Raw genomic sequence first — 12,035 nt, 5'->3', positions numbered from 1 at the left:
CCATATTAGTAGTTATGATGCAGAGAAGCCTTTTGCATGGTTTTTTTTTGTGGAAATGGCAAAAAATAATCACTATTTAAATGTAAAATTCGTTTTTATCCCATTTTTAAAAAAAAAACGTTTATGTACTTTCAAACAAACTAATTACATGAAATAGCCACTTTGTCAGATTTGACCATTATTTATTTAAAAAAATAAATAAATAAACACAATAAAAGTAAAATACTAAAATACCCCTCAACCCCCCCCCCCATTACTCCTTTCACCCACCCACTTCATCTCCCTCACAAAGCAACCGCCCGCCGCCGCAGTGACAGCCACTTGCCGCCGCCGCCGCCGTGATGCCACTCGCCGCCGCCGCTGTAAGAGCCACTTGACCCGCCGACATCGATCTCATCTTGGCTAAAAAGGTAAGAAAATGTTTATTTTAATAGTTAGAAGCTGGAAATGGTCGCCGACGAAGCTTCGTCGTCGGCGACCATGGAGATCGACCGGGCTTCGTCGCGAACGAAGTCCCACGGTTGGGCTTCGTTCGCGACGAAGCCTGCTGGGTAGAAGCCCGACGGGCTTCGTCAATGGCTTCGTTGCAGACGAAGCCCGATCGGGCTTCGTCTGCAACGAAGCCCCCTCCCTTCCGATCGGGCTTCGTCTGGAAGCGAAGCTCGATCGGGCTTCGTCTGGAAGCGAAGCTCGATCGAGCTTCGTTTCCAGACGAAGCTCGATCGAGCTTCCTTGGGTCTTCAATCGAAGCCCGATCGGGCTTTGTCTGTAATCGAAGCCCGATCGGGCTTCGATTGCAAACGGCAAACGAAGCCCTATCGGGCTTCGTTTGCAGGGAGAGGAAGCGCCCGATCGGGCTTCGATTACAGACGAAGCCCGATCGGGCTTCGATTGAAGACCCAAGGAAGCCCGATCGGGCTTCGATTGCAGACAAAGCCCGATCGGGCGCGACTAAGCCCCACACCCAATTGGACTCCCCCGACTGTTGGGCTATGACACAGCCCGATTATCGCTGCCCAACAAAGCCCAATCAAGTTTGGGTTGCGATGATAAGGTTGGGACAATTGGGCTTCTTCTTCTTTTACTTGTGCTTTTACATGTGCTAAGACAATTGTTGTTTTTGTATTTTTTTTCTTACAGATGGCTGAACAACAAACTACAAAATTTACTTATGTTCATGCTCACCGAATATTACCCCCCGGAATGCGAGTTACTACTCATTGTGGGATCAAACACCTTGAGGCGATGCGTCGTGCTCTAGACCGATACAAGTTATTGGATAGATTCCTACAGGGCCCATTAGGACATTTCTTGAAGATGCCTTTGTCCCTCCATTTGACTGCACCACAGTTGATATATCATGTTCTACTTAGGGAGGTGACATTTTCGAGTGCCCACCACGATGAGATGTGGTTCGAGATTGGCGGCACACCATACAGATACGGGAGGCATGAGTTCATACTTATTAGTGGACTCCGATTTGGGGCTATTGATAGGGAAAGCCTTGAACCCAAACCTATTGAGCCAGAGAGTTTACGTGCTCGACTATTTCCACAACATAAGAAGGGGGTGACTGGAGACGACCTTGAATTACTTATTAGTACCAAAGAGGATATGGTTTCAGAGGATGCCCTGAAACTGATTTACATTGCTGTGGTCGACATGTTTTTGTTGGGCCAGGATGAGCGTGGGCATGTGGATGATTTCTTGTGGACTATGGCCGAGGATTTACAAGCATTTGAGATGTTCCCTTGGGGTACATATGTCTACAGTAAGAGTCAACATTACATTCGGTTGGCCACGAAAGAAAGAAAATTGACTGGTGAAGGTGGGAAGAAAATTAACCTTTATGGTTTTGTATGGGCGTTTCAGGTACTCTTTCCTTATTGTAGATGATTTGCCGTACTCATTCCTTATTGTATATGATTTGTCTATAGTAACTAAATGTTTGTTTTGTTTTCTAATTTTTATTTTCATTTCTTTTTTTTTTTTTTTGCTTTCTACAGTGGTGGTTGATCGAAACGTTCCCATGGATTCAGAATAAATGGGCCGTCAGACTGTCCGAAGCAGACATTCCAAGATGCAGAAAATGGCTATCTAAAAAAAGGCCACAGATAAAAAATTACGACGACTGTCTTAGGAAAGAAGTAAGTGTGCAACTTACCTCTAAATTTAGTTTATTTTTAAATCATATCTATCTATATAATACAATTTTGCAGGCACGAGGATCGAGTCCGACTCTTGAACCCACTGATGATGAGAGGGAAACGAATTTTTGGAGATCTTTTAACCCTCAACACTCGGTTGGGGTCGACGTCTATAAATTTGGGGGCAGAGGGGGTGAAAAAAAGGAAGAGAATGACGGGGATGAGGACGAGGGCGGGGATGAGGACGAGGCGGGTATGATACATTTAGATGAGGAGGGAAAGGAAAAGAATGGGGAGGAGAAGGATAAGGAGGAGACAAGATTCCCTGATAGTTCGCACCACGGACAATACGAGACAGGGGTATGATTTTTATTATAATAATGGTTTTAATTTATATTTTTTGTAATTGTTTATATATTTTTTATAGGAGGGAAAGGAGAAGAAGGATAATGAGGAGGCAAGGTTCCCTGACAGTTCACATCACAGACAATACGAGGCAGGGGTATGATCTTTATTATAATAATGATTTTATATTTTTGTAATTGTTTATATATTTTTTGTTTGCCTTTTGTAGATCACCGAGATGCTGAAACAGACTCTAGATATGTTGCGGAGAATAGATGGGGAAATGGGTCAGGTGAGGACACAATTGTTGAGACTAGAGAGGGCGCAGGAATCACTAGAGAGGGGGCAGGCAGCACTATGTGCTCATCTACGCATCCCACATATTTCCCTAGATCGCAGCGATCATGCTCATGAGCAGTCCCAGGGTGGTGATCAGGTAGATCTTGATCATCACGATGAGGAGCAGGCATCTACATCTAGAGTAAGTTCCAAATTTACTTTTATATGTTTTACTTCATTCTAAAATACTATTTTGTAACAGTTAGATTTTGTTCAGCTACAGGAGGAGGAAGTGGTTAGGGTCGACAGACGACCTATGCGAGATAGATTGCCATCGCAATTTCGTCGGCCACCCTTCACCGATCCAACAAAATATAAAAGGAGAAAGAAGGATGCCGCTTTGGAGGGGTCGGACGTGGACTCGACGCCACCGGTACTAGACCTAATCCCGCCGGACATAGAGACAGTGCCCCCTGAGGGCTATATTGAGTTCATAGGTTCCAATGAAAATATTAGGTAAGTAACAATATTTATATTTTTTCTATTTGCATCAACAATATATTCTTACTTTTATTTTTCTTGGTTGTTGTAGTCTTCACACTGGTTTCATTCTCAACCTAACACCGGATGACCTCCGAAACATAGAGAATGAGGCCAACTGGTTGGAGGGTTACCATATTGATAGTTACATGTGTTGCTTGAGACGTATACAGTCTCGGCGTCAATATGACACAAACTACGCTATCATGTCAACCTCGTTTTTTGTGAGTTTGCACTACTTATTTATTTTTTTTATTTTTTTGCATTTAATTTAGTCTATGACCAATATTTTTATTTTATTTTTCAGGCATCCATAGTAAGATTTTGGGAACAGGAGTACGGGGGCAACAGGAGGTTTTTTGCGCCTTCTATCGCATCTATCCCGGAAGAGTGGACCGGTTTCGTCGACGGGCGCACTGACAGGAGTCTCCCTTGGTGGACGGTCGATTATGTAAGTCTTAATTCATTCCATTTAATGATTTATTTATTTATTTTCGTACTACTGACGTATTAAAATAAAATACAGGTGTTGCTCCCTTGTAATGTAGCGAATTCTCACTGGTTTCTCTTAAAGATTTGCTTGAAAGATAGGAGAATTGTCATATATGACTCCAATGCCATGAATGAAGACAGTCGTAGGAGCAGGGTCGAAGCTATACAACCACTTGTGAGCCTCTTACCCATTCTACTAAAGAAAGCTGCATATTATGAACATGTAACCACAACTGCGACGCTAGACAGAGATTGGGAAGTAGAGAATACTGATCCTCAGAAGTTGCCTCAACAACCGGATGGGTAAATTAATTTAAATTATATTACATAGTCAATTTTCATGAAAATATGGTTATGCTACCAATGTGTGTTATGTCTAATACAGGGCCAGCTGCGGGTGCTACGTTATCAAATATGTCGAGGACATACTGAGGCATAATGAGGATCACTGGCAGATGCACCCGACTGTGGATGTCCGTACCCTCCGGAGACAGATTGGAATATTTTTGTATAGACATAGTACGATAGTACGGTAGTATACTTGTAGATTAATAGATTAGAAAATTCTTCGTTTTGTGTTTTTATTTTCATCTAGTTTAAATGTTGTATATATTTTTGTATAGGTATAGCAAATAGCAAATTATGTATTGTTCACTTGATGAAATGTGGTTTGTGGTGTTGTTGAGGGTAAGGGATAAGTGGTTGTGGTGGCAGTATGTTGTTGGGAAGAGAGACTGAGTCTCTAATGTTGTGATGTTGTCATGTTATTCCATTGTTGGACATAGAGACTGAGTCTCTAATGCAGGTAGGATGACCAAGAAACAGGGGAGACTCTGTCGAAATTTTTAAATCACACTTGTGGGGTAATTTGAAGATCATTACATCATATTGGTCAAATGTTAGTACTTAGAACAATTCATCATGTATTTGTTGTGCATTCTACCTTCAACTAACCCAAACAACGTAACAAGAGATCATTTTAGTGTTAGTGGAAACCATAGATTGAGAGGAAAAAAAAAAACTTGAAAATGACAAAAGAAATTTTGAAGTTGTTCCTCACACAAAGTGAAAAATAATGACGTTGTTGTGATATATACATTATGGCTTACTCAAATAACATTAAAAGACATCATTTTAGTGTTAATGGAACATACTAATTTGAAGAAAAATCAAGAAAAATTAAAAAATTTCATTTTCGGGCTTGGTGGGCCACAAAGCCCGATGGCCGAGTTTCGTGGCCCACAAAACCCGATGGCCGGGTTTCGTGGCCCACAAAGCCCGATTTTTTTTTCGATTGAATTTTTTTTTTTTTTTTTTTTTTGTAGTTTCCCACTATTTGCCTCAAATAATAATGATTGTTAAGACAATACACTCTAATTTTTGAGCAAGTTTATTATCATAGCATTATTATCTTGATTTGTCCAATTATTAGTACCAATTGTGATCATGTGTTGGTTGGGTTGATGGTAGATGGACATCAAGTGAAAAATAATGACGTTGTTGTGATATATACATTATGGCTTACTCAAATAACATTAAAAGACATCATTTTAGTGTTAATGGAACATACTAATTTGAAGAAAAATCAAGAAAAATTAAAAAATTTCATTTTCGGGCTTGGTGGGCCACAAAGCCCGATGGCCGGGTTTCGTGGGCCACAAAGCCCGATGGCCGGGTTTCGTGGCCCACAAAGCCCGATTTTTTTTTCGATTGAATTTTTTTTTTTTTTTTTTTTTTGTAGTTTCCCACTATTTGCCTCAAATAATAATGATTGTTAAGACAATACACTCTAATTTTTGAGCAAGTTTATTATCATAGCATTATTATCTTGATTTGTCCAATTATTAGTACCAATTGTGATCATGTGTTGGTTGGGTTGATGGTAGATGGACATCAAGTGAAAAATAATGACGTTGTTGTGATATATACATTATGGCTTACTCAAATAACATTAAAAGACATCATTTTAGTGTTAATGGAACATACTAATTTGAAGAAAAATCAAGAAAAATTAAAAAATTTCATTTTCGGGCTTGGTGGGCCACAAAGCCCGATGGCCGGGTTTCGTGGGCCACAAAGCCCGATGGACGGGTTTCGTGGCCCACAAAGCCCGATGGCCGGGTTTCGTGGCCCACAAAGCCCGATTTTTTTTTCGATTGAATTTTTTTTTTTTTTTTTGTAGTTTCCCACTATTTGCCTCAAATAATAATGATTGTTAAGACAATACACTCTAATTTTTGAGCAAGTTTATTATCATAGCATTATTATCTTGATTTGTCCAATTATTAGTACCAATTGTGATCATGTGTTGGTTGGGTTGATGGTAGATGGACATCAAGTGAAAAATAATGACGTTGTTGTGATATATACATTATGGCTTACTCAAATAACATTAAAAGACATCATTTTAGTGTTAATGGAACATACTAATTTGAAGAAAAATCAAGAAAAATTAAAAAATTTCATTTTCGGGCTTGGTGGGCCACAAAGCCCGATGGTCGGGTTTCGTGGGCCACAAAGCCCGATGGCCGGGTTTCGTGGCCCACAAAACCCGATGGCCGGGTTTCGTGGCCCACAAAGCCCGATTTTTTTTTTGATTGAATTTTTTTTTTTTTTTTTTTTGTAGTTTCCCACTATTTGCCTCAAATAATAATGATTGTTAAGACAATACACTCTAATTTTTGAGCAAGTTTATTATCATAGCATTATTATCTTGATTTGTCCAATTATTAGTACCAATTGTGATCATGTGTTGGTTGTGTTGATGGTAGATGGACATCCTCACACAAAGTGAAAAATAATGACGTTGTTGTGATATATACATTATGGCTTACTCAAATAACATTAAAAGACATCATTTTAGTGTTAATGGAACATACTAATTTGAAGAAAAATCAAGAAAAATTAAAAAATTTCATTTTCGGGCTTGGTGGGCCACAAAGCCCGATGGCCGGGTTTCGTAGGCCATAAAGCCCGATGGACGGGTTTTGTGGCCAACAAAACCCGATGGACGATTTTTTTTTTTTTAAATTGAATTTTTTTTTAAGATGGTCCCAGTAGTAGTCTCAAATAATAGTGTCCCTTGTTTCTAGGCCATTGAAACTGCATTATATACTCAGTTCTCTACTCAACAATATACTACAACACAAGCTGTTAATCATTAATTATGAGTTTAGATGAAGGAAACTGAAAGATTACGAATATGAATAAATCCCAATTTCAAATATTAATGTAAAAAATAATATTCATTACTAAACTCCCAACAAAAAGAGATTTGATTGATGTTGTCATCCTTTTTGTATCGTGCCAGTGATTTTTAAGCATTGCTGAAACACAAAAGATATATGGTCAGAAAAAATTCCATTAACACTTTGCGAGTAAAAAACATGTTTTTTTTTTTTCACAAACGATCTAACAACTATTGATAATATATGTGATAACATTTGTGATAACATTATATCATACCTGAATGAGTTAATGCCTATTGATTGTTTTCTTCATTGATAATATTATCATCACCTGGAATTGACAATTGTATAGGGCACCGACGACGAGTGTGTCCAGTCTCTTTGCAAATGCTGCATTTTCGGCTTGCCCTTGCAGAGGCCCTAGCAACGCCCCTGGATTCTGGAGTAGTGGCTGTGCTCGACTCTCCAATGGAGGAAGTCCATTCATTAGGGCAACCAAGACTATTGTGTCCTAGTTCACCGCATTTTCCACATTTTTTTCTTCGACGAGCTTCCCCCATGGAAGGAATTCGACCATTTCTCGGTCTACCCGGTTGTCTTCTTTGCACAGGTGGGAGTATAACCATCTGTCTGACGTACGCTGGAAGAATCCAAGCAGTCTTGTTAGGGAGAGGATTGATGGGAAGTGCATATGCACGTCTGACCCAATCTGCGGTGTAATATGAATGGCAAAGCATATGGTAGTGCACCCTCATGAAACTGTCGCATAAGGCAAAGAAACACATAGTGTTAACATATCACACTAAATTACGAACATAAGACGCAAATAAAAGTCAAACCATGATACCTGCTAACAGCAATTGCATGAAGACATGGCATTTGATCAATGTCCCACTTGCGACAACTACATGTACTCGCAACAATGTCAACTATCCCATCGCCTTCCTTTGCATGTTGCACGAGGTATTTGTTCCCTTGTATTACAGGAACTACACGACATCCTCGGTCTAATGTTTTGGCATGCGCCAAATTGACATGTGCCACTGCAGCGGAGGTCACAATGGTTTCGAGTCTGGCAGCTGCAGCACGCCTATCACTAAACCATTTCTGAAGCATATGTCTCAAAAATTCATGTGCACTTGTTATAGGCAACCGACGTGCTTTCATCATGCATTTATTGAGAGACTCGGCAATGTTGGTGGTCATCATGGAATATCTTCTTCTTGGACAATATGCTCGTGACCACTTTTCTGGTCTTGCTTCCATCAATGTCAGATGAGTCTGAGGATGCATCGATTGTATTTCTGCCAAGTATGTATCACACTCTATTGTGGTGTAGCTGTATGCTGCAAGGTAGAATGCAGTCATCACATCTTTTCGTTGTCTACAACGTTTCTTCAAGTTTTGCTTAAGGTGGAAGAAACAAAAGACATGTGGGACAGAAGGGAAGACACGACTCATCGCATTTGCAATGCTTTAGTGACGATCAGAAACAATGACTAAATCTTCTCGCACTCCGATAGCCTCTCTCAATTTTGTCAAAAACCATATCCATGATCTGTCAGACTCACCATCTCCAAATCCAAAAGCGATGGGATAAATCATTTCCTCCCCATCTTTGCAAGTGGCAACGAATATCACCCCTTTGTGTTCACCTTTCAAATGTGTGGCATCAACGGCAACAACCGGTCTTATGTAAGACTGGAAACCATGAAGGCAAGCTCCGAGTGCAAAAAATGAATATAAAAAACAATTATTTTCATCTGTCTCTATTGCCGTGATGCTGCCAGGATTTGTTTCTTTTAACATGTGAAAATATGAGGGTAGTTGCTGATATGATTCATTAGCATTACCATAAGTAAGTATCTTTGCATGTTGTAAAGACCTCCAAGCTTTAGTATACATAATTTGCACACCATGTTGCTCCAACAACTCCCCCATTAGCATTTTAGGTGTATATTCACTACTCGTCACTCTTTCAGAGAACAAACTTCCGATGACAATAGCCTTCACACTTCGAAAATGTGAATCGTAGACATCCGGAGTACACGTGTGACTAGGCATAAATTTCACCACATGCCAAAACGAACAACCAGGTCTGCATCTTGCACGAAGCATAAATTTGCAGTTCACATCCTTGCAACCAGCCTCAAATCGAATTGTGCACGAACGTCTGACTCGATAGTCCATCTTCACATCAACACAATATTGTCCAAATGCCAAAATTAGTTCCTGTTTACTTCTAAAGAGTGCACCCATGTGTAAAAGATCACCCTGGTATGGAATTGACACTTCGGGTCTTGTTTCCTCAATTGCATAATTTTCTACACCAGGAACAATCCAGTTTCTTTGTAAATGGTTGTCCTCAAATTGTGAACCTGAAAATCTTACTTCTGGGTACTCCGGACTCACTCCTCTTTCATCACCACCACTATCACTATTATCACCATCGCTATCGTCACTATTATCATCAGTTTCATTATCACAATCATCATTCGTGTCTGGAGCGTCATCTGACAAACCATCCATACCATATATACCAAAATCATCATTTTGTAGTGGACTATGTGCAGATGTAAATGGAACGGCACCTGAATCTTGATTACCACCACTACGTAGGTTACAAACTCCAATATCTTTACAAATCATATCAACATACATCACTTTATATTTTCTGTCATCGCACATAATAAACCTGACACCGTAGTCGTCCTTGATAGGGAACTTGGTAGCTGGAAGTTCACTTGAGTGTTCCGTTACAAAATGAATGGTGATGTCGTATCTTGTTTTATCAATTCCTGTCACCGTGTACACAATCTCAACCAATTGAGTAAAAGTCGTATTTTTGTAGATTCCCGCACACATCCTATTACCCCCAATATACTTATTATCATTCCATTCCCCGTTCCACACGATAACCAACTGCACTAAATCCATTGCTGTAAGATTGAAAGGAGGAAAAAATTAGTCTCACCATTACCATGGATGTAACGGATCCACACACACCCAAATCGGGTTAATTTCCTCATTAAACCAAGTCATAACTATAAGTAAGTAAGTTTATTTGCTTTTTGAGATTTGTATTTTATTTTCTTTTTCTAAAGAGTTGATTTGTACAATTAAACATGATTTTTGACTTATAAACCAACAACCAAGTCATGATAATTTTTCATATGTAGTTTAAGAAAAATATTTAAAAATTTTATGAAAAATATTGGAGGATTTTAATATAACACATTTAGGCACAAATGCTTAAGAAGTGAAATTTTGTTAAATAATATGATAAAATTAAATATATTATATTAAATTATATTATTTTACACTCATATATAATATTAAATTATTTAACAAAATATTCATATTATTTTAAAAATAATATATATAATCGTGCTTGTGGGCTATAAAAATCATAATCGGGCTTAGTGGGGTAACAAAGCCCTATCGGGCTTAGTTTGGGAACAAAGCCCTATCGGGTTTTGTTCCCCCACTAAGACCCATCGGGCTTTGTTCCCCCACTAAGCCCGATCAACTGTTATCGCCCACAAAACTCGTTAACGATGTGCAGTTTTGATTTTTTTTTTTTTCACCCAAATTAGTGCAAATTTGGAATGATATGTATCAAAATATGTCTTGCCAACAACTACAATCATTCTACACAACCTTAATAAGCAATGTGAACACAAAAATTATTTTAAAAAAATTAAATAAATTGTAAATCGAATAAATACCTTGAGATTGGGTTTGGAGAGAAATAAACTTGTTGAATGGGACTTCAGTGAGGTCGCTGTAATTGATAAAGAAGATTGAATGACCCAACAAGCAAAAAGATTGAATGTATGAAGAATGACTAAGTTTGGATAGTTTGACAATGAAAAGATAGAGAGTAACGTGAATTTTGGAAGAAGAGAGAGAAGAAAGGTTATATAAAAGAGATAAGGGTATTTTGGTAAATGAGACTAATAACAGTAGGGTTTTCTATTTTAAAATTTCATTAAGGGTATTTTTGGTATCTTACATAAAAGTGGCTATAGAGTGTAATTAGTTTGTTTGAATAGTTAAAAACGTTTATTTTCTATGAAAAGTACAAAAACAATTTTATACATTTGACTTTGGTCAAATGTGAATTCAGCCCTTTTTTTTTTTACGTTTTTAAAATATTTTTATTTTTTAAATACTAAACAAAGTTTTTAAAAATTATTTTTAATTTTTATAATTTTAAAAATATTTTAAGATCATTTTATAATATTAAAAAATATAAAAAAAACGTTTCTATCCACGAAAAGGTTTTCTTCTCTAATTTAATTTTTTAAAATTTATTGTTTATTTTTAAAAGTAAGTAAAATTTTAAATTTATTATTTGTATTATATTTGATTATTTTTTAATTTATTTTTTGTTTTTAATTAATATGTTATGATTCATGGATGATAAAACTTATGTTTATATTTGTTTGAATATATTATGTAATTTATGTTTATCTTTTGATTGAATAATAATTTTTTATATTAAATTTTATATTTACAAAAAAATATCCCTATATTTTTTTATTTACACATTTCCGTTTTCTTCTTTTTTTTTAAATGTCATATTTTTTATTTTTATTTTGTATTGTATTCGTTTTTCATTTTCGTTTTCATGCAACTTAAATATTTAAAAAATAACTCTAACTTATTGTTCAAGTTATTGGTTGTGATGTCGGGTGGTGTTAAAAGGATTGCAACCTTATTGAATTGACATAAAAATTTGGGAGGATAACGAAACAAATAGTGAAAAATATGAGAAAAAAATGGAAAGAGAAAGACACATCTGATTGTTGAGTGTTGAGAGATGACTATTATTATAATGAGAATTGAAAAAGTATAGATGAAGAAAAATTAAAAGAGAGATGGAATAATTAGTGAATGTATTGTAGTTGTCTTTGAATAATACGTTGTTTATGAAAATAAGAATGAAATAATTAATTTATAAATATGAGAAATATATTAGAACAAGAGATGCTATGGCACACACCAAGAGGGGGATGAATTAGTTATTTAAAAAACTTAA

At 37.2% G+C, this 12,035-nt stretch overlaps 3 protein-coding genes across 3 annotated transcripts; 1 reads left to right on the top strand and 2 right to left on the bottom strand.

Annotated features, from left to right (window-relative positions):
• The first annotated feature begins 447 nt into the window (after positions 1–447).
• Positions 448–4,339, top strand: LOC127787657 (uncharacterized). The gene is made up of 12 exons (XM_052315716.1): positions 448–551; positions 836–1,034; positions 1,141–1,872; positions 2,007–2,147; positions 2,220–2,507; positions 2,575–2,649; positions 2,722–2,973; positions 3,049–3,287; positions 3,364–3,535; positions 3,619–3,762; positions 3,838–4,106; positions 4,189–4,339. The coding sequence occupies exons 1-12, from the start codon at positions 448–450 to the stop codon at positions 4,337–4,339; spliced, it is 2,766 nt and encodes a 921-aa protein (XP_052171676.1).
• Positions 4,340–7,284: 2,945 nt separating this feature from the next.
• Positions 7,285–8,369, bottom strand: LOC127787656 (uncharacterized). The gene is made up of 2 exons (XM_052315715.1): positions 7,839–8,369; positions 7,285–7,750 (listed from the first exon to the last, which is right to left on the bottom strand). The coding sequence occupies exons 1-2, from the start codon at positions 8,357–8,359 to the stop codon at positions 7,285–7,287; spliced, it is 987 nt and encodes a 328-aa protein (XP_052171675.1). The 5' UTR covers positions 8,360–8,369.
• Positions 8,370–8,448: 79 nt separating this feature from the next.
• Positions 8,449–10,964, bottom strand: LOC127787655 (uncharacterized). Its single transcript, XM_052315714.1, has 3 exons — positions 10,720–10,964; positions 8,563–9,930; positions 8,449–8,465 (listed from the first exon to the last, which is right to left on the bottom strand). The coding sequence occupies exons 2-3, from the start codon at positions 9,926–9,928 to the stop codon at positions 8,449–8,451; spliced, it is 1,383 nt and encodes a 460-aa protein (XP_052171674.1). The 5' UTR covers positions 9,929–9,930; positions 10,720–10,964.
• Between the last annotated feature and the right edge of the window lie 1,071 nt (positions 10,965–12,035).

The sequence above is a fragment of the Diospyros lotus genome, chromosome 12 (genome assembly GCF_014633365.1).
Source record: "Diospyros lotus cultivar Yz01 chromosome 12, ASM1463336v1, whole genome shotgun sequence".
Lineage (NCBI taxonomy): Eukaryota > Viridiplantae > Streptophyta > Magnoliopsida > Ericales > Ebenaceae > Diospyros > Diospyros lotus.
Note: the sequence above shows the minus strand (reverse complement) of the source record. Positions and strands in the feature narration are given on the sequence as shown.